General features: G+C 42.8%; 1 protein-coding gene across 2 annotated transcripts; it reads left to right on the top strand.

Annotated features, from left to right (window-relative positions):
• Positions 1-52: 52 nt before the first annotated feature.
• LOC143297216 (chitin deacetylase 7-like) lies at positions 53-20,813 on the top strand. 2 transcript variants are annotated; one of them, XM_076609430.1, is made up of 8 exons: positions 1,981-2,093; positions 2,737-3,130; positions 3,878-4,101; positions 8,629-8,817; positions 11,459-11,649; positions 14,289-14,399; positions 18,403-19,224; positions 19,312-20,813. In XM_076609430.1, exons 2-7 carry the CDS (start codon positions 3,022-3,024, stop codon positions 18,944-18,946), a joined length of 1,368 nt encoding a protein of 455 aa, XP_076465545.1. In that variant the 5' UTR covers positions 1,981-2,093; positions 2,737-3,021; the 3' UTR covers positions 18,947-19,224; positions 19,312-20,813. The 2 variants fall into 2 exon arrangements, with proteins under 2 accessions (XP_076465546.1, XP_076465545.1); XM_076609431.1 differs by lacking the exons at positions 1,981-2,093; positions 2,737-3,130 and adding an exon at positions 53-264.
• Positions 20,814-21,025: the final 212 nt, after the last annotated feature.

Below are 21,025 nucleotides of genomic sequence, written 5' to 3'. Positions count from 1 at the left end.
GTCATGTATGACACTAACTCGTTTTTTTGTTTTTTTTCTTCTCAGGGCGGAATGAGTACTCACATCAAGGTGTGGACTTGGACATGAGTTCTTTTCCCATGTGCACGTGCAGATCACCAACGCTGGTCTGGTGTGGAGAGGTCATGGACACAACATGCGGCGTGCGCCGGCCAGAATCAATATGACGATGGCCGTGTAAAGGGGAAGAACGAGGAGGGAAAGATATCCCCAGTGTCCAAAATCCAAACGGAAGACGTGTGAATGGTTGGTCGATTCTTGCCTATTATTGTCTGGAAAAATGCCCTTTTTTTTTTCAAACGAAGTCACATGAATACGCGAATTAAAATCGCGAACGTACACACTGAAACCGTGCAAATGACGAGAAATAAGAATGCACAGTAAGTACAACATTTTGTTTTAGCTGGATTCTTTTTCTTTAAGGTTTTAATGTGCTGAAAGCGTGACAAGAATGTTGAAGATGTGAATACGAGATCGTCAGAAAAATTTCATTTGTTCGGGTAATGCAATTTGCCAGAATGAAATGTGAAACTTTGTTGTTTTTCTTTTTTTTTTTTTTTCCTCCTTTTTTTTGGGGGGGGGGGGATGGGGTTGGGGGGTTGGGAGGGGGTGTGTGCGCGGATGGGGGCGGAGGGGGTCTTTGTCTTCATAAACATCGGGTTCCTTCCACCAGATTGCATCGCCAAAATGTTGTGACTACCTTCCCCCTATCACCTCCCAGTTCAGACATTTAATCCTACGTCCACCCTCTTTCCTACTCTCTCTCCTGTCCCTCTGTCATCTGCTTCCCCTCCCTCACTTCTTTCCCCAGTCTTTCCCTCCCTCTATCTCTCGCTCAACCCCTTCTCTCTCGCCCTCTTTTTCTCCTCTCTCCATCTCCCTTCTCTTTTCCCTTTCTCCCTCTCTCCACCCCCACCCCATCTTTCCTCCCACTTTCTCTCTCTCTCTCCTGTGCATGAGAAAATGCTGCACCAGAAGCATCCTAATCCCACCTGTTCAACTCCGTCCGTCAGTCCCTGCTTGCACAAAACTGCACGTCGTTGCGACAGGCAGGAATGTCTCAGGTCGCTGCCAAGGAACCCCGCTCTGTCTCACTGTTCCCGCTGTTCCCTCCCCCTCCCCACCTCCACCGCAATTATCCCCACCCCCACCCCCTCTCCCTGTTCCTCCCCTACACTTAAAATCTTGACCTCCGCTTTTCCTTTCCCCTCCACTCACCCCCCTCTCCTCCTCTAACCCCCCTCCCACCTCCAAGGACCCCCTTCCACTGCACGGGTTCCTTTTCACCTTTACCTCATACTTGAAAACGAAAGAGCTGGCTGTCACGTTCTCTCTCTCTCTCTCTCTCTCTCTCTCTCTCTCTCTCTCTCTCTCTCGTCTGCCATACTCAGATGGTTTATTGTGGAACAATATATCAACCATTTTCAATGTCCAAACTGGTCTTAATGTATTAAAAAAAAAAGTACCATTCAGAACACATTAATTTCCAAACACGATGTCTTAACCTTTCCCACTCTCACACTCTGCCTGTCTGCCTCTCTCTCTCTCTCTTTCTTTCTGATCTAAGAATTATATGTGCATGTACTTATGTTCATCTTTTTCTTTTTTTTGTGACATAATTTGAAATTTATTCATGTAATGTGATGCCTTCGTAATTTATTATTTTTCCTTTTCATGAGGGCAGGATGAAAACAAGCCATTTGAACTTATTCCTTTTTTCCCTCAATAAAAAGTTTCTCTCTCTCTCTCTCTCTCTCTCTCTCTCTCTCTCTCTCTCTCTCTCACCCCCAAGCCCCTTTCTCGTGCTCCAGTTCTTTACCCCCCCCCCCCCCACACACACACACACCCACCCCCCCCCCCTTTGTCACTCCCCCTCCACACCCCCACATTGCTAATCTCCCTCCCCCACCGGTTTGACACTGCCGATGTGAAAATGCTGGACTTGACCTTGCTGCGCCATTCGGTCCGGTGTCCGGCAAGGGAGGAAACTCGGATCACTCCCTTGTCAAAGTTTGTGTTTGGTCCTGTGTGTTCAGTGGTCAAACTAGTTAACATACCTTCAGCAACGTGTTCTGGTACCAGGAAACGGATACCACTTTGAGGAAATAATATTGTTTCCTTATTGACCTCGAGTGTGTGCAATAGATGTCACGTCCTTTCTGTTTTATATATATATATATATATATATATATATATATATATATATATATAATGATAATAATAGATCAAAATATTAAGTTAAAATCCAAGGTTAACAGCAACAACCATAACAATCATTTTTATAACAATCCCGAAATTTACTGTGAAGCGCAAAAACCCGACGAAACCAAACGGGGAAAAAAATCCTCAACAAATAAGAAACCAATTAATTGGATTCAGTGGTGGATTTTAAACCTCTGATTAATGAAAGAAAAATGCAGAGGTAACTTCTCTGATTGAAAATCTTTTCTTATGTACTGGAGAAAGAAGGAAAGAAAAAAAAGATCTTAAAATCATCAGTGTCAAAACTGTCACGTCAGGGACTTCAAATATAGCACAGCTAAAACTTTCACATTGATATTACTCTTAACATCAAATTCTGCCTTCATCGATAGTTTGGGAATTTTTTGTAATACGTTTTTGTGCGGCGGGATTCTTCTGATACGTTTTTTGCGCTTCATTTGTATCGTCACTTGAAAAGTGTGTGAAATGAATTGCTGTACTTTTTTTCATTTACAGCTTTTTGCGATTAGTTTTGATTCAAAGACGAACATGGGAATCTTTTGAAATAACTTTTTAACTGTCCTGGAAATAAGGTACCCCGTTTGTGCGTGCTTTCTCTTCCAGAGAAATAAAAGTGAAAAGAACAAGCAGTGGTTCGTCTTGGAAATATACCTCATTTTGTGTGGTGTTCTCTTCCAGGGAAATAAGAGGAAACCACAATCAGTGATCGCCATTCGTTCTGCTGACAACAAAATCTTGTTCAAGGTCTGACAGAATACAGTGTGAATCAGCGTCGCTGCAATGTTGAGGTTGCCTCTTGTGTTGATGTTGGTGGTGAATTTCCCTGGCTCGGCACACTACTCACGATGCTCACCCACCAACTGTAAGCTGCCAGACTGCCGCTGCCCGGGTAATTCCTCGCTTTTTTTTTTTTTTTTTTCTTTCTTTTCTTTTTTTCCCCACGATTTATTTTGTCCATGTTTATTACAGTGCTATAACGGGCGCAATATCCAATGTGTTGAACTTCGTATCCGCATGTCTTTGGTTCCATCTCCGTGTTGGCGTCTGGTGGGTTAACTGAAGGACACAGACCATAGCCGGATATTTAACATACGTATTTGAACATCTGCATTTCTATGCACATAAACAGGGAACAGGTCTGTGGTCTGCACGTTCATACCGGAAATGATCTCAACGTGACCCATAGCCCGTCAGCTGCTGCCGCGGGGAGCAAACCCAGGTCTATCAAATCCATTGCTCTGACCTCTCGATTATCATCGCGCCCAAACGGCACAAGATAGGGTTTCCCACGTTTAAGAAGAACAGCATGTGTTAATTTGGAATGGAGACGAGGACATGCCTCATATTTCGCCCGCGGGTGTCATAGTGGGCAGACGCGTGTGCAGGCAAGCTGTTAAGTTTGATTTTTGGTTTTGTCTGTGCATGTTCGTGGTGATGTACACAAACTAACCATAATGTAGTTGTAATGTATATAGTTTTATTTGCCCTATAGAAACCGAATCTTTTTTTTTATATATAACTAAGCACGAGTAACATGAGACCTTTACAGCGTCAAGTTTGGGGAGGGGATGGGGGATATAAAAAAACAAAAAAACTACAAAGACTATATTTCACACTCCCTCTTCACCCACCCCAGGACACAGCATCCCGGGAGGCCTCAAGCCGGAGGAGACCCCTCAGATGGTTCTGGTAACTCTGGACGACCACGTGAACTGGTCCAACTGGGAGCTGTACCTGCGGCTGTTCCCCCCGGAGAGCAGCCGGCGGAACCCCAACGGCTGTCCCCAGGCCGCCACCTTCTTCGTGTCGCACAACGCCACCGACTACTGCATGGTGCGGAAGCTGTTCGCTCGGCAGATGGTCAGTGTTTCTCCTTGTCTTCAGCTCTGTGAGTCAAATCTACTTTCCCTTAGCCCGAAGATGTTTGCTTCGAATCTGCTTTTATGCCCTTTTAAGGACCAGCGCTAAGCTTTTCTCACAGATTGACATACTATGCTTACAGTTGGGCCAACAGCAAAGTGAGAGCTGCATGATCAATGGTTTCTCCACTGCAGTGGGAAGTCATTTATAGCTTAGTCTTTTGTGAAGGACTTTATTCTTAAACTAGGAGGCAAGACTGTACTAGCTCTTAGTACTACAGCCTTGGGCGCTAATAATTATTGTCCTTTTGGGAACCATCCCAACGCCGACTGTGCGTAAACCCTCTTGGTCCAGAGAGTGGGGATGTAACTTGGGCAAGACACACTCTACTATAATCATATTCTAGCCCAAATTGTCGGTAAGCAGTTGCCTCCTCTGCTGTTCTGATGGTCATAGTCGAACACGACTGTCGTAAAGTGGTAACGCGTCCGCAAAGGAAGCAAGAGAGTCTGTGGGTGTGGGATCGAATCCTACATTCGTCAGAATTTTCTCCCCTTCCACTAGACATTGTGTGGTAGTCTGGATGACTCGTTGGATGAGACGATTGAACTGAAGTCCCCTCAGACCAACTCTTACGGGAAGTAACTGCGTCTGCAGCAGTTATTTGCCTTGGCATAAATCCTTTCTCGGTCCCTGTACGCATTTATATCAGTATAAGCATGACAATTTGCGGTGTTATCGCCAGCATGTAAATTAACAAGTTAGGAATCTGTTAGAGAAAAACATTTAGATGGATGATCATTTCTTGTGAAGAAAAAGACCATTGAATGCAGTACATTCAACTGAAACAGCCCAGCATTCACAGCCGAATTCTGAGTGGTATTTTCCAAACGTTTAATCTTTAGGAACTATAAAATGCCATAATTCTGATGTGAAGTTAAGACAGGAAGACAGTAATTAGAGTTAGGACGGCGATCTAAACGACACAGACACCGATAATCGAACAAAAAAGATGGTAGGGTAGAATTGGGAGTAATTAGTATTGCTGGACACAAGCAGAACAATCAGTAGGAGGACATAATTATTTAACACTGGACTGGTGTTACCAGAACACCAGGACCCCCATGGAACTCCAGATGGGCGCCACACCCAGGGCTCCACCCCTAACTACCCCCCAACGAAACTTCAACACCTGTTGAATACCCCAGCAGTGGAATAGTTACGGGTGTCAGCCGATAGGTATCAACTGAATTCTACTGATCAGACCAGTTGAAACTGATACTTAACACAGATTGTCATCAGAAAAGTAGAGGGCGATATATGAGCATAGCAGATTTGTGTCAGTAGAAGAGTTTCAGTTTCTCAAGGAGACGTCACTGCGTTCGGACATCCATATACGCTACACATCTGCTAAGCAGATGCCTGACCAGCAACATTGACCAACGCGCTTTGTCAGGCCTTGAGTGCATGCATATATATTAACTATTAGAGTGGATTTCTTTGACAAAATGTTGCCAGAAGACATCACTCTCTTTGCCATGGGTTCTTTTTTCAGTGCAGACTGCATGCTACACACGTGACCTCGGTTTATCGTCCCATCCGAATGACTTAAGGGCGAGAGCGGGATTCGCACCCAAACCTTCATGGACTCTGTATTGGCAGATGAGCGTCATAACCATTCTGCCACTTGCCTCCTAAGAAGAGAGGATGACATATGAGCAGAGCAGATGTATGCCATTAGAAGAGAGGGCGACATGAGCAGAGATTTATGTAATTAGAAGAAAGGGCGATATGTGAGTAGAGCAGATGTATGCCATTAGAAGAGAGGGCGACATATGAGTAGAGCAGATTTATGCCTAATGACTACCAAGTTAAACCGATCTCTCAGTCAAAGAAGGCTACTCACTCGCGTAGCTTTCGTCGGCGATCCGGCCGGCTTTAGCGCAACTGCTGGGTAGAGAACGTGCAGCTGTGCGCATCGCCGTGAGCGAACTCACGACAATGTGACTTGACGAGTGAGGAGTACACCGACGGCAGGTTGTGTCGGCCCCGGTCACGGTTGAGGTTGGGGTTCCTGGCGGCGATGCGGACTGCCTCCTTTACTTCCCTCTAGAACAATCTTGCTTCTCTGTCGAGAACTTGCACATTGTCCTTTACAAAGTGATGTTGGTTGTGGGTCAGATGTTCGCCCACTGGGGAGGACTCTCGTTTGTGTTCTTTCGGACCTTTATGCAAATTGCGCTCGATTTCACCAGTGTAACTTTGGTCACAGTCCTGGCAGTCTATCTGGTATATCACCCCTGATGTGTCCAATTTATCTGTTTTGTCTCTGGGGTGGACAAACTGGCTCTTGATGGTGTTGGTGGGCTTGGCGTGAACGCTGACTCCCAACTTCCGCATCTTCCTGCTGAGAGCCTCAGTGACGCCGCTGACAAATGGCATAGAGACGTGTCTTCTCGACGGGGTTTGGCGTTGAGTCGAGGCGTGGGGTATGGTTTTCTTGCCCCCCAGGATGTCCCAGGCCCACTTCTGGTATCCCGCCACACTGAGCACTTTCTTGATGTGCTGCACCTCTTCTTCCCTAGTGGTGTCGGTGGAGCAGATGGTCTTTGCTCGGTGGGTGAGGGTGCGTATTACCCCAAGCTTGTGTTCCAGTGGCTGGTGACTGTTGAATTGTAAGTACTGGTCCGTGCGGGTCGGCTTCCTGTAGACAGAGAAAGCGAGATTTCATGCCATTAGAAGAGAGGGTGACATATGAGTAGAGCAGATTTATGCCATTAGAAGAGAGGGCGACATGAGCAGAGGAGATTTATGTCACCAGAAAAGTGGAGGGGGACATACGAGTCGAGTGAGATCACCAGAACGACTGAAATCGTAGGAAGGTCACAAAACACCAATGGACAATAGTCAGAAATACTTAACTGTAATAACGCTGGGTGAGGCTTCTCATAATTTACAGGAGGGAGACGACTGTGTGTGTGTGTGTGTGTGTGTGTGTGTGTGTGTGTGTGTGTGTGTGTCAGTGTATGTGTGATGTGCCTCTGTTTCTCGTTGTGTGTTAAGAAAGTGTGTGCTGTGTGTCTGTGTGTTTGCAGAGGCCAACACTCGGCTTACATCACAGATTGACATAAATTTACAGTTGGGCCAACAGCAAAGTGAGAGCTGTATTGTCAATGGTTTCTCTATTGCAATGGGAAATCATTTACAGCTTAGTCTTTTGTGAAGGACAACGCCGACTGTTCAAAAACCCTCTTGGCCGACAGAGTGGGGATGTAATTTGGGCAAGACACCCTCCACTATAATCAAATTCTAGCCCAGATAGTTGGGACAGCAGTTACCCCCTCTGTTGTTCTGATGGCCATAGTCGAGCACGACTATCATAGTGTGTTTATACTTGTTTGTCGATGTGTTAGACTTAAGTCTAACATGAAAGGTAGAGCACGATGCTTTGCAAATCAAATATCGGCATCATTTCCAAACCAACATTGCGCAAATTTCTTCAAAACGGAACAGAGTCTCTGTGGGCTTTTCCAAATACAACAGACTGAGCAACACACTAGACGCCACGTTCTTGGCATCAGAGATCTTTTCCCATCCCTCTTGCGGCCAATCAGTGGCAGCCTCTGTGTGTGTGTGTGTATGTGTGGGTCTGTGTTTTTGAGTGCGTTTGTGCATGCGTGAGAGTGTAAGTGTACACAAGTGTCAGGAGAGTTCTGTGCATGTGCGTGTGTGTGTGTGTGTGTGAGGGGGGGAGGGGGGGGGTGCGCGGAGGGGAGGGGGGGTAGAGGATGAGGTATGTGAGTGTATGCATGCCTACACTGTGGGAGCAACAGGATAATGGAACGTGTATATATATATATATAGATATATAGATATATGTATATATCTTTGTATATATGTGTGTGGGGTTGGAGGTGGGAGGATATGGGCGTGTGTGTGTGTGCTTGTACAAGTAAGTGTTCATCTGTGTGTGTGTGTGTGTGTGTGTGCCGTGGAAGCTGCGATACATAGACTAGAAATGAGTGTGCGGAGGAGGGGGGTAGAGGAGGTGCAGGGTAATGTGTGTGTGTGTGTGTGTTTGTGTGTGTTTGTGTGTGTTGGAGCTCATGTACGTTTATATGTATTTGACTGTGCTTTCATATCTGTGAAACTGCATGTTTGGTGCATATCTGTTATGCATGTGTGGGTGTATGTGTGAATGTGTGTCTTCATGTTTTACATTTATTTGCTTATTTATTATCATTGTTGTCTTATTTATTTATTATTATTATTATTTTTATTATTATCATTACTACTACCTTTTTTATATTATAATTATTTATTTATTTATGCAAGCTTATCTATTATTTATTCACCTTTCTTTTTTTTTTTCTTTTTTTTTTCTCAAGGCCTGACAAAGCGCGTTGGGTTACGCAGCTGGTCAGGCATCTGCTTGGCAGATGTGGTGTAGCGTATATGGATTTGTCCGAACGCAGTGACGCCTCCTTGAGCTACTGAATCTGAAACTGAAACTGTCGATGTGTTCAGGAGATAGCGGACCACAGCGTGACTCACCGCATGCCGCACGCGTGGTGGGCAGGTGCCAACAGCTCACAGATCGGGTACGAGGTGCTGACACAGCGGTCACACCTGGCTGACCTCACACACATCCCCCTGGAGGAGATCCGGGGATGGAGATCCCCCTTCCTTCAGCCCAGCGGGGATAACTTGTTCCAGGTGGGTTAGGTTGCGTGGATAGATTTTCCTCTGGTAACTTATTTCAAGTGGGTTATGCAGAATGGGTACCGTTTTTCCTCTGATAACTTGTTTTATGTGGGTCGTGTAGTGTAGATAGTTTTTCTCAAGTAACTTATTTCAGGTGGGTTATGGAGCATGGGTATCTGGTATTTCCTCCTGTAACTTATTTCAAGTGGGTTATTTAACGTGGGTAGTTTTTCCTCTGGTAACTTATTTCAGGTGAGTTATGTAGCGTGGATACTTTTCCTCTGGTAATTTATTTCAGGTGGGTTATGTAGCGTGGATACTTTTTCCTCTGGTAATTTATTTCAGGTGGGTTATGTAGCGTGGATACTTTTTCCTCTGGTAATTTATTTCAGGTGTGTTATGTAGCGTGGATACTTTTTCCTCTAGTCACTTATTTCAGGTAGGTTATGTAGCGTCGATATATTTTTTTCCTCCATCAACAGACTTCAAGCGGGCTATGTAGCGTGGACATTTTTCCCCGTTATCTGTGTTCATCAAGCACTTAGGAAAAAGTGTTCATCAAGCATGTTCAGAGATCTGCCTTTGTCCATCAAACGCTAACCGAAAATTTTTTCATTGGTCACCAAACGCAGAATAATCATCTTGGCTCATGAGACTGGAAAAAAAAGTTTGATATAATTGGTCACCAAAAGCAGAGTTCATAATTTTAGTTCAGTTTCAGTTTCAGTAGCTCAAGGAGGCGTCACTGCGTTCGGACAAATCCATATACGCTACACCACATCTGCCAAGCAGATGCCTGACCAGCAGCGTAACCCAACGCGCTTAGTCAGGCCTTGAGGGGGAAAAAAAGAAGAAGAAAAAGAAAGGTGAGTAAGTAATAAAGATTACACAAATAAATAAATAAATAAATAATAATTATAATGTAAAAAAAAAAGGTGAATAAATAATAGATAAGCTTACACAAATAAATAAATAAATAATAATCATAAAAATAAAAAAAGGTAGTAGTAATAAATAATAATAAAAATAATAAAGTAAATAAATAAATAAATAAGATAACAATGATGATAAATAAGCAAATAGATGTAAAACATGAAGACACATATTCAATATACACCCACACATGCATAACAGATATGCACCAAACATGCAGTTTCACAGATATGAAAGCACAGTTAAATACATATAAACGTACATGAGCTCCAACACACACACACAACACACACATTACCCTGCACCTCCTCTACCCCCCTCCTCCACACACTCATTTCTAGTCTACGTATCGCAGCTTCCACGGCGCACACACACACACACACACACACACACACACACACACACACACACACACACACACACAGATGAACACTTACTTGTACAAGCACACACACATATGCCCATATCTCCCACTCCCAACCCCACACACATATATACAAAGATATATATATATATACACGTTCCAATATCCTGTTGCTCCCACAGTGTAGGCATGCATACACTCACATACCTCATCCTCAGCCCCACCTCCCCCTGCACCCCACCTCCCCCTCACACACACACGCGCGCGCGCGCGCACGTGCACAGAACTCTACCGACACTTTGTACACTTACACTCTCGCGCATGCACAAACGCACTCAAAAATACCGACCCACACATGCACACAAACACACACATACACACACGCACAGAGGCTGCCACTGACTGGCCGCAAGAGGGATGGGAAAAGATCTCTGATGCCAAGAACGTGGCGTCTAGTGTGTTGCTCAGTCTATTGTATTTGGAAAAGCCCACTAATTCATCAAGCACTTAGTCAAAGTAGAAGTTGACCATATGGCTCTAGATTTGAGTGTCAGTAAATATCCGTTATTTTTGTTTGCAGTAAGAACACAATCAAAGGTTTCAAAATAATGCTCATTGTCTGTCAGACTGTACATGACAAAACGCTGGCAAGGAACCATGGCTTCGGTTTCAAATTGCACAAGGACCAGGAATTTTGTCCCCATACACGACCTTGAGTGATAGTGCGGACTCTCTAGACTTTCAGATGATATTATAAAAAAAAAAAGGAGGAGAAAAAGGTCCTTTGTGCAGTACGCACAAGAAAGGATAAAATAAACATTTAATGCTTCCAGAAATATTGCCACATTTCGGGCATTAAAATTCTGTTTTCTGTAGATTGAAAATTCTACTGAAACTATCCGATAGAAAGAAGTTAACTTACCTTGGTATGGCAGGTGGAAAGGAGACATCACCGCTAATTTGTTCTGAATGAATTTGGTTCGGTTCATCAGTTGACTGTCATTTTGGATATATTGGCAGTGGCGATAAGATAGCGATACCCAGTTTTCTGGCGATGAAACTGGTGATCGCAATTCATGACTTTAATGTTTGCACCTTCTTCGTCAGCCATGTTCATGTGCACAGACTTTCATTTCCTCACATAAGTAAGGACTGATAGGAAGAACAGGCCATGTGTGAAATCTTGGACTTTCTTTTCCTCATTTTAGCAAGAATTTGTTGGAAGAATTGGCCATGTGTGAAATCTTACGCCTTCATTTCCTGAGATAAGCAAGAACTGATTGGAAAAATAGGCCATGTGGAAAATCTTGAAACATTTTTTGAGCTGAGAGATGTCTCTTCTGACGCGTGTTGCAGGTGCTGCAGGAGAACAACTTCACGTACGACGCCACCCTGACCTACCCGTTCCCCCGCAACGTGTACTCCCCGGTCCTGTGGCCCTTCACCCTGGACTTCTCCTACCCCCTGGTGTGCAACATCCCACCCTGCCCCACCCGCACCTACCCCGGTCTCTGGGTGGTGCCTGTCGTCGTCGTCATGGATTACAGGTGAGTGTGACACTGTAATGTGAGAATGTTGGAAGTGTTGTGAGAACTTACCTATTTTGTATGACAAAGAGGATGATGAAACTGGTGAAGCTGATGAAAGCATGTAACACTTTGTGGATATTTTTTTTCCGTTGCCGTTGTCCGGGGGTGGAGGGTCGGGAGGGGGGGTGGTCTGTGTGAGGGCAGGGTGGTTGTGTTTGTGTGTTTTTCAGCTGGTCTCTTTTTGAAGATTCTGATATTCTGTGGAGTGATGGCCTAGAGGTAACGCGTCTGCCTAGGAAGCGAGAGAATCTGAGCGTGCTGGTTCGAATCGCTGCTCAGCCGCCGATATTTTCTCCCCCTCCACTAGACCTTGAGTGGTGGTCTGGACGCTAGTCATTCGAATGAGACGATAAACCAAGGTCCCGTGTGCAGCATGCACTTAGCTCACGTAAAAGAGCCCACGGCAACAAAAGGGTTGTTCCTGGCAAAATTCCGTAGAAAATCCACTTCGATAGGAAAAACAAATAAAACTGCACGCAGGAAAAAAAACAACAAAAAAATGGGTGGCGCTGTAGCGTAGCGACGCGCTCTCCCAGGGGAGAGCAGCCCGAATTTCTCACAGAGAAATCTGGTGTGATAAAAAGAAATACAAATACAAATACAGATCAGACAATTACCCCCGCCCCCGAAAACGGAGTGTGGTTGCCTATAGGGCGGGGTAAAAACGGTCATACACATAAAAGCCCACTCGTGTACATACGAGTGAACGTGGGAGTTGCACCCCACGAACGAAGAAGAAGAAGAAGACCCCCCCCCCTCCCACTCTCCAACAAAACCTGAAGTTTTGTTTTGAAAGCAAACAGAGATGGACAAAAAAAGGATGTAACAATGTAGCAGCCCTTTAATGGATTGGACCCTTGAAAACGGATGCGGAAGAAAATAAACAACAAATCTAAATATATAACACGGTGCACTGACAGTTGTTGGAACTGGAGATGACTAAAACACACATCACATGTTAGTATGAAAATCATGATGTAATGTTTTGTAAGGACTGCATGTTTATTTTTGACAGTGGTGAATGTGGCGTGCTTTGTTTTGCTGTGATTTGCACCTGTGGGATTTGAGACTGTGATGGCGCCTGTGTCAATTTACGTGTGTGTGTGTGTGTGTGTGTGTGTGTACATTATATGTGTGTGTATGTGTGTGTGTATATGTATGTATATATGTGTGTGTGTGTGTGTGTATATATATATATATATATATATATATATATATATATATATATCTTTTATCATGTCAGTCTTACATATGCATATTTTAGCCATTGTCATATTAAACTTTGTAGACTTTGTACATATTTTACGACACTTAGTCTTAAATTTCATTATTTTTTGTTGTGAAGCGCGGTGAGCCCCATCTGAGATGGGGGTACTGCGCTATATAAGCCTACATTTTATTATTATTATTACATGTGCAACATTGCCTCAGTCATCTTCTATCTACAAATCATGAAAGCAATATGCCGTCTAAATTTTTTTTTTTTTTTTTTTGGTGGTTTTCCATGTATTTCTGTATCTATCCATGTTACACTGAGCAACCAACGTGTTCATCCATTTGTAACTGTTAGGTAACCTTTGTTCCTTTACCATGACGGAAATTCTGTCCAAAAACTTTAGATCTTTATATCTTGAAAGCATGTATGGAAATAATTGAATCCTCTGGTCCGTTTTTTTTCTAGTCAAAATGCCAACCTTTTCACGAAAAATAAAGCCCATATTGTGTCGACGCCATGTGCCAATACATAAATGTGGTGCAATATCTGGCAACTGTTATTCTGTTTAATATAACTGTCAGTCCATTATTTTTTAAAGCAAAACTTCTTGACAGTTATCATGAACGGCACCCTATTATTTCAGAAGCAGGGACAAAAGTTGTTCAGGAACACACCTAAATAGAGGATTGAAAAATACAATGGGGATGATTATAAATCCTTACATGATTGGCAGTGCTGGATAAGGAATATGTAATTTCAAATTAAAGTTTCCTTACCAAAGTTCTGTGTGTCGGGATATCGAACAGGTTGGGCATGTCCACCTTTCTTCCCCGCCTCTCACAAAATTACTGCCCAACCCCCATTGCCCCCAATACACACTCCCCCTCTATCCATCACCCTCAGACTTTTCCCCTGATGTGTGGTTGACGGGTTACTTCCCAGGACATGAGTTTTCCCCAAAGTTTCACTCTTCGGAACAAATTTACAAACTTCATGGCATTTGAACACTATCAGTCTGGACTAAAATGTAAGTCTGTTACCACAGCCATTGTTTGATACAGCTTTTGAATGATGCAGCAAATTCTTTTCAAGGTTTCAAGAAATGAAAACCAGGCGTTTGTAGGTTATCATTGTGCCAAATCTGACATTGTTCTGTGATTATGGATAGGGGAGGGGGGGGGGGAAGATATGATAAACACCGTTTTCTGTCATGAAAGAGGGCAAGTAAAAAATTTTTTTTAAATTCTGGGAGGTGGCAAGTTGTGGCAACGTGATCGTTTTACATGGAGTGGAAGTATTTCCATTGGGTGGGGATCCTTTGTGACGAATTTTACAGATGTTGTCTGTAACTCTTACATGTTTTTTGGGTTCTTTTCTCCAGGGAGCATCTGCCTTGTGCCTACATTGACCACTGCATCAATGAACCAAGAGACCACGACGAGACGTTTGAAATGCTGTGGAAGAATTTTCAAAGGAATTACCGAACTAACAGGTCCGTTGCATTGTCGATTCCACTTATCTCTCCCCCCCCCCCCTCTCTCTCTTCTCTTTCTCCCCTTCCTCTCTCCTTCCCCCTTTCCTCCTTCCATCCACGCGTTGTGTCATTTCCACATATTACTTTGGTGATAAATACCACCGGCAAATGACAAGTTTATAATTAGCACCGTTTCTGGAACACAGTAGCACTCGTCAACTTTTCAGTAAAGGTCATCAAAGATACCTTCGTTATTAGCAACATCATCAGCATGTGTGAGTGGTTCCTGTACTGACATAAAATTGTTTTGGAGATCATGGTCCGGTCTATGCCATATGGCTTCTCAAGCTGGTGAAGAGACTGGGTTTCAGATAGCCTTAGTTCTCTCGATTGACACTCTGATTTGGCAGGGCTTTTGCATGCATTCGAGTTTGGGGGCACTTCCTTAGACTGTTCTCAGGCTGGGGCATATATGAGATCTTGTGGGATTTGAAGACACTGGCAAGGGAAACGGAGAGGATATGTCACGATTCTCTGTTGTATGCAGGAACTGACAGCATTCCCACCTGTTGCTGGGTTGACAGTTGGTGGATCTGTTAGGGGGCACGTCACAGACGGCTTTGGTCTGCAGCGAGGGAATCACCCCGTGTAGGTGATTGGGAGGAGGGGTGGGGGTCGAAATGTTACGTCTTTCCACCTGTTACCCATTCAGTCCCGGGGAGTGCACAGCCTTCCATCCATACTGACGTGGATAAAACGCAGAAATATATATATATCGATTTTCCTTAATATTATGTGTGGACATGTCCGGAAATACTGTAGAAGTTAGTTCCCTTTCTTTGTGGTTTATGCATAATCAGGAACGTGAAACCCGTTTCAATGAGGGGAAATGTGATGCCAGAGCAGTGCACGGGCGCAGGCTTCAATGAGACATATATTAAGACACATATAAAGTGATATGTATTGGGGAAAGGCTTGTCATGGGCAGTGACCCATGTACTAGGAGCAGCTGTGTGTTTGAAGTGGGGAGGAAGGGGAATACTGATGGTGTCATTGAACCATCACTCATGCTGACATTCAGCATCAAGAAAGGTGTCATTGTGGGTGTCTTGCAATGTGTATCCGCATCCCCCACCCCCCTTCAGGCTGCTACGTGGTTAACAGGTTTGGCCATGTTATTGGGATTGTATGTTCTAAGGAGGGATTATGTATAGCATGTTCAAGTGCAGTGCACGCTGGTATGAGTGGAATAGGGTGGGTATCTGTATCAGTTGTGGAGGTTGCCGTTCTTGTCTCCTGGTTGTATGTCTTTTGAGATAGGGAATGGGTTAAGGAGGGAGCAGTCCCAGCCGGGAAAAGTGCGGTTATTGCTGATTGCCTGTGACGCCATCAGGTATGCAGGTTCAGGGCGGTAGAGAAAACGGATTTTTTCTCAAAGCCTTAATGTTTTGTTTTGTTTTTATTCAGGTTCTGCGGGTCAGATATTGACAGTGGGTTTGTTTTTTGTTGTTTTTTGTTGTTGTTGTTTTGTTTTTTTTTTGGGGGGGGGGTTGTTTTTTGACTGGGTGTTTTTAATCCGAGTACAGCTCTGTGGTCAATTTGGCAAAAGGTAACGATACTAACCAGATTCATCCATTCAGCTTACAGCCCAGGTTATTGCATGGCTGTCAGATGATTGCTGCTTTATTTATTCATTCATTCATTTGTTTCAACTTCTACACTATAATCACCACACCACTCATCAGTCGTTTCTATCATTGATATTTATCTGTTACCTCACTCTATTAAATTGTCTTTTAAATTTAGTCTTGTCTTTGGTGGTCATTATTTATCCAGACAAATTGTCCTACAGGTGGACGAATGGGACTAAATGATTCATGCGTGATAAATCATGTCATTCCCCACAGGAGCAGCAGCAACAGTAATAGTAGTATAGGAACCATTCATTTCTTGATTCATGGATATGCAGGAAGTCATTTTCTGTTGTCCAAAGGTTAGAGTAGACTGAGCAGTAATAGATATGACAATGAAATGATGATGATAGCAGTAATTAATGTTGCTGATGAATACGCTTCACCCTGAGAGAGGTGTATACAACTGGTTGTCTCCCCCGAGGTCTGCTTGCGTGCTTGGCTCCTGGTGTTGGTGATGATGGGAGAGGGAAGCAGAAAATGGTAGTGTTGTAGGCAGGGGGCTTCTGTTTGTCATGTTGTAATGATGGATAATGAGGGAAAGAACTTACTGGTCATGGTAGTTGTGTAGCAGCGGTAGTAATATTTTGTTGTTGAAGTTGGTCTGGTTGAATTTGGCTCCGCATCTTGCTTTCTCACATGACAGAATGTTAAGATTGTGCTGCTCTTCCAAACATGGGATACTATCTCGTTCCAAACGACACTTGAATTTTATAATAGTCCCCCCTGCTCCACAGCGGCCTAGTTTCTGTTCAGAAAAGAATGTTAATCATTTGCCATAAAAGTAGAGATTCGTAGCACTTAAAAAAAAAAAAAAAAAAAGAAGATTCATTCACATATAAACAGCGTTTTTGAATCGTATTTTTCCATTACCTTCATCCGCATGCAAACATCTGCATTTTTCATTATTTGATAATGACAAAGACTGATAAAGAAGTAATTGGTGTGGTGCATCAGATGATCCCTATGGTTTGGAAAATCTAGATTTCATCGCTCTAACTTAATAAATGAATGGCTCTGGTTATAAATAATTGAGAACATTGAAATGCCTTGGAACCTTAATGATTGTGAACATTGAAATGCCTTGGAACATTAATGATTGAGAACATTGAAATGCCTTGGAACATTAATAACTGGGAACATTGAAATGCCTTGGAACATTAATGATTGAGAACATTGAAATGCCTTGGAACATTAATAACTGGGAACATTGAAATGCCTTGGAACATTAATAACTGGGAACATTGAAATGTCTTGGAACCTTAATGATTGAGAACATTGAAATGCCTTGGAACATTAATAAATGGGAACATTGAAATGCCTTGAAACCTTAATGATTGAGAACATTGAAATGCCTTGGAACATTAATAACTAGGAACATTGAAATGCCTTTGAACCTTAATGATTGAGAACATTGAAATGCCTTGGAACCTTAATGATTGAGAACATTGAAATGCCTTGGAACATTAAGAGCTGGGAACGTTGAAATGCCTTGAAACCTTAATGATTGAGAACATTGAAAATGCCTTGGAACATTGAAATGCCTTGGAACATTGAAATGCCTTGGAACCTTAATGATTGTGAACATTGAAATGTCTTGGAACATTAATAACTGGGAACATTGAAATGCCTTGAAACCTCAATGATTGTGAACATTGAAATGTCTTGGATGGAACATTAATGATTGAGAACATTGAAATGCCTTGGAACATTAATAACTGGGAACATTGAAAATGCTTTTGAACCCTTTCCCCATATTGGTTAGATTTGTTGCTGTTAAAATGACAAGAAGGAAACGAAGGCTTTATGATTTACTTTACCCCAAAAGGTAAGCATGAGCAGATGGTGTGAGCATCAACTTCTCCCCATGTTAGAGATATATGCATGTCCATCTCCAAGCCGTTAACAGACTGATGCAACCAGTCACACACTGTCCACTCTTGGTAAAGTACAGCACTGTATATGGTATCTTTGCAATGTGTAGATGTGTTGGTATTTTAACAAAATTATTTGTGTTTGAACAAAACAGGAAAAAAAAGGCAAAGTACAGTGCTGTATGTGAAGTTACCTTTGTGATGTATATATGTTGGTATTATATTTATAGCAAATTTGTGTTTGAACCAAAGAAATACAGCAAAGTACAGCACTGCATATGAAGTTTCCTTTGTAATGTGTACATGTTGGCATTCTTTTATTGTTTTTTGCAATCACATACTTGCAAAACATAAATGTGGAGAGAAAATAATCTTCTATACAAGGAAAAAAATGTGGAGAAAAACAATGGTTGCTGCTATTAATTTGCGTAATTGTGTGTGTGTGTGTGTGTGCAGAGCACCGCTGTACGTGAACCTGCACTCAAAGTGGCTGGAGACAGACTTCCACCTGGAAGCCATGGCGGACTTTCTGCAGAGACTGACATCCATGGACGACGTCTACGTGGTGACGGTCACCGACGCCATCGCCTGGGTCAGGGACCCAGCACCCCTCTCCCGCGTGAAGGACTTCCAGCCCTGGAGCTGTCCGGGGTTCCGGCCTTTCCAGGAGGACGCCGAGGACTGCAAGTTAAACGCTCGGCCACCCACCACCACCACCACCCCCGCTTCCTCCCCCACACCATTCCGGCAGTTCTACCACACTGCGCTGCCCTCTGACCTGCAGGAGAGGACAGGTGACGTGGATCATAACGGCGTACGGCGAAGTAAGAGGACGGGTGGCAGGGATACCCCAGGTACAGCACAGCAGGGTCATCGGGGTCAAGGTCATATGGCACGCAAGTCGTGGTTCATGGGGTCAGGGAGTAAGGGGAGTTGTGGTGAATGGGCGACAGTGGTTGTGTGTGGGGCCATTTCTGGGTTCCTTGTCAGGTTGTCATGATGGGAAGGGGGGCAGGGGATGCAGATGACGGGGATTGTTAGTTCTGGGTGTGTGCCTATGATAGCAATGACTCCGCAAGTTCTAATTGCTTGTTTCATATATACAATAGTGCCTGCCATGGAAATTATTTCAAAGTTATTTACAGGGTTCATACAGGTTTTCTGTCACGAAATTTAGGAACTTTAAATATATATTCAAAACACCACAGCCCCAAAATATTAAACTGTTAAACTATTGCATTAGGAACCTGTATGAAAAGCACAGTATTTTGAGTGTTGGTTCATACTACCTCCATTTCAGTCAGAAAAAAATACTTCAGGAATCAGATTTAAATCTAAAAAAAAAAATTAATTTACTTAATTCAGGTGGAACAGTTCACTGCTGTATCTTACCATTGACAGATACAGTGTTGTTGGGTTGGGGTTTTTCCCCCCAGTAAAGAGGCTTATTAAACAAATTAAAAATCTAGGTAATTTTAAGACTTCACAAACTAAGACATGTTCTACAAAATCTTCACTCTAAAACCTGTATGAACCCTGAAGTAATGTGCAGTTATTAGTGTATTAATTAATGTTGGTAAATGATATAGTCATGATTCTCATAAATCACTATAATTGCCAAAATGTTCAGCACATCGGTTATTAATACATTTGACCTTTATCAACAATTGACACAGAAGGAATAGTTGACAGTGGAAAGCAGTAAGCAAAACACCCTTCTCCAGTGTAGTCTGCACTGAAGGCCAAGGAGTGTTAAATCTGTTGAAATGTATTGACCATTTCAAGCACACATTACTTGTTTCAGTGTTTGTACTCCTTTCTTCCATAGAATCTAGGACTTTTCAAAAAGCTTCTGGATTGTGGATTATTTCACAAGTTAAAACCCAGATGATCACAGGTTGTATCAAAGAGTACAACTTCATGCCTAATATCGAGTCCAAATGTTTTCTTTTTAATGAATGTTGGATATACTTTCTGCAATGACTAATCGTAACTGATTCTATTTTTAGTGACTTTGGCATGGTTCTGTCCTAGTGGGTTATTTTGCGCAGAACTTGTACAAACTTTTTATCTTACCCCCCCCCCCCCTTCTCTGCCAAATAGTCCACACCTTTCCGAAAGGCCCCACTCAAACTTTATACATAATGACCCTATTCAGTGGTAATTTGCTCATTTGACCTTTCTAATGTTCTCTACAGAAGATCAGGGATAAGGAATTGAGCAGAATATTGCATGTTCTTAGAGGACTGATATGTTCCCTGTGATTAGTTGAGTTATAAATATGGTCTGTTGGTAATGAATAAAAACTATATGTCAGTCTTCTGATGTCTGGAGGTCTGGTCTGTTTTCCAGTGGTTGTCCAGATTCTTTAGCAAGGCTTCACTTGGTGACCGGCCAGTCTGTCGATATTTCAGTCCCCTAGGTTGCTCATCAGTGATTTTACGAACAGTATCCCAGTCACTCACAAGATAAATTTGAACTAGTTTTCTCATTCTTGTGATAAACCTCTGAGCGTGCTTTCGGGAATAAATAGTATCCGTACTTTTTCCAGATTCTGTGCCCGGAATAATAGTCCATTCAGTTTTAGAGATTTCTTTTTGGACTTATCTTGGCTTTTTACCCCAACTAAAATATCTTTAGCAGTTGCTTTTTTAGTAGTTTGATGAGTCAGGGAAGAAGGATATTTAGCTTTCCACTGTTGACTATTCCTTTTATGACATGTATTGAGCTGACATGTACAATGTACATGTATGTGATGACAGAAAATTAATCAAAAATGGATACAGCAGTGTCATGTATGATGTAATTTTTTCAATCATACAAAATCATACATGTTTTCAAGAAAATAAAAAGTGAAAGTTGCAAATTACATTCTGCAAGATTTATTATATGGATGAGCAGCAAATTTAATCTGAAAAAGGGTGGCACAAGTTAATAATAATATACATTATATAGTGCCCTTTCTCTCTGAGAGCTCAGGGTGCTTTACATGAAAGAAAAATACTGTAAGTTACATAAAACATGACCACTTTCTCAAAAATCCCTCCCTCCCCACTCACTCTCCCCACTCTACTACATA

Source organism: Babylonia areolata, chromosome 22, assembly GCF_041734735.1.
Source record: "Babylonia areolata isolate BAREFJ2019XMU chromosome 22, ASM4173473v1, whole genome shotgun sequence".
In the NCBI taxonomy this organism is placed as follows: domain Eukaryota; kingdom Metazoa; phylum Mollusca; class Gastropoda; order Neogastropoda; family Buccinidae; genus Babylonia; species Babylonia areolata.
The sequence above is the reverse complement of the archived record's forward strand: the minus strand, read 5'-3'. Positions and strand labels throughout refer to the sequence as shown.

What these genes read in the sequence shown, in the direction of transcription:
- LOC143297216 (XM_076609430.1), top strand. Translation starts at nt 3,022, where the DNA reads ATGTTGAGGTTGCCTCTTGTGTTGATGTTGGTGGTGAATTTCCCTGGC. An exon ending in AGCTGTTCGCTCGGCAGATG is followed by an intron (nt 4,102 to 8,628) that starts GTCAGTGTTTCT and finishes CGATGTGTTCAG; the next exon opens with GAGATAGCGGACCACAGCGT. An exon ending in GTCGTCGTCATGGATTACAG is followed by an intron (nt 11,650 to 14,288) that starts GTGAGTGTGACA and finishes TCTTTTCTCCAG; the next exon opens with GGAGCATCTGCCTTGTGCCT.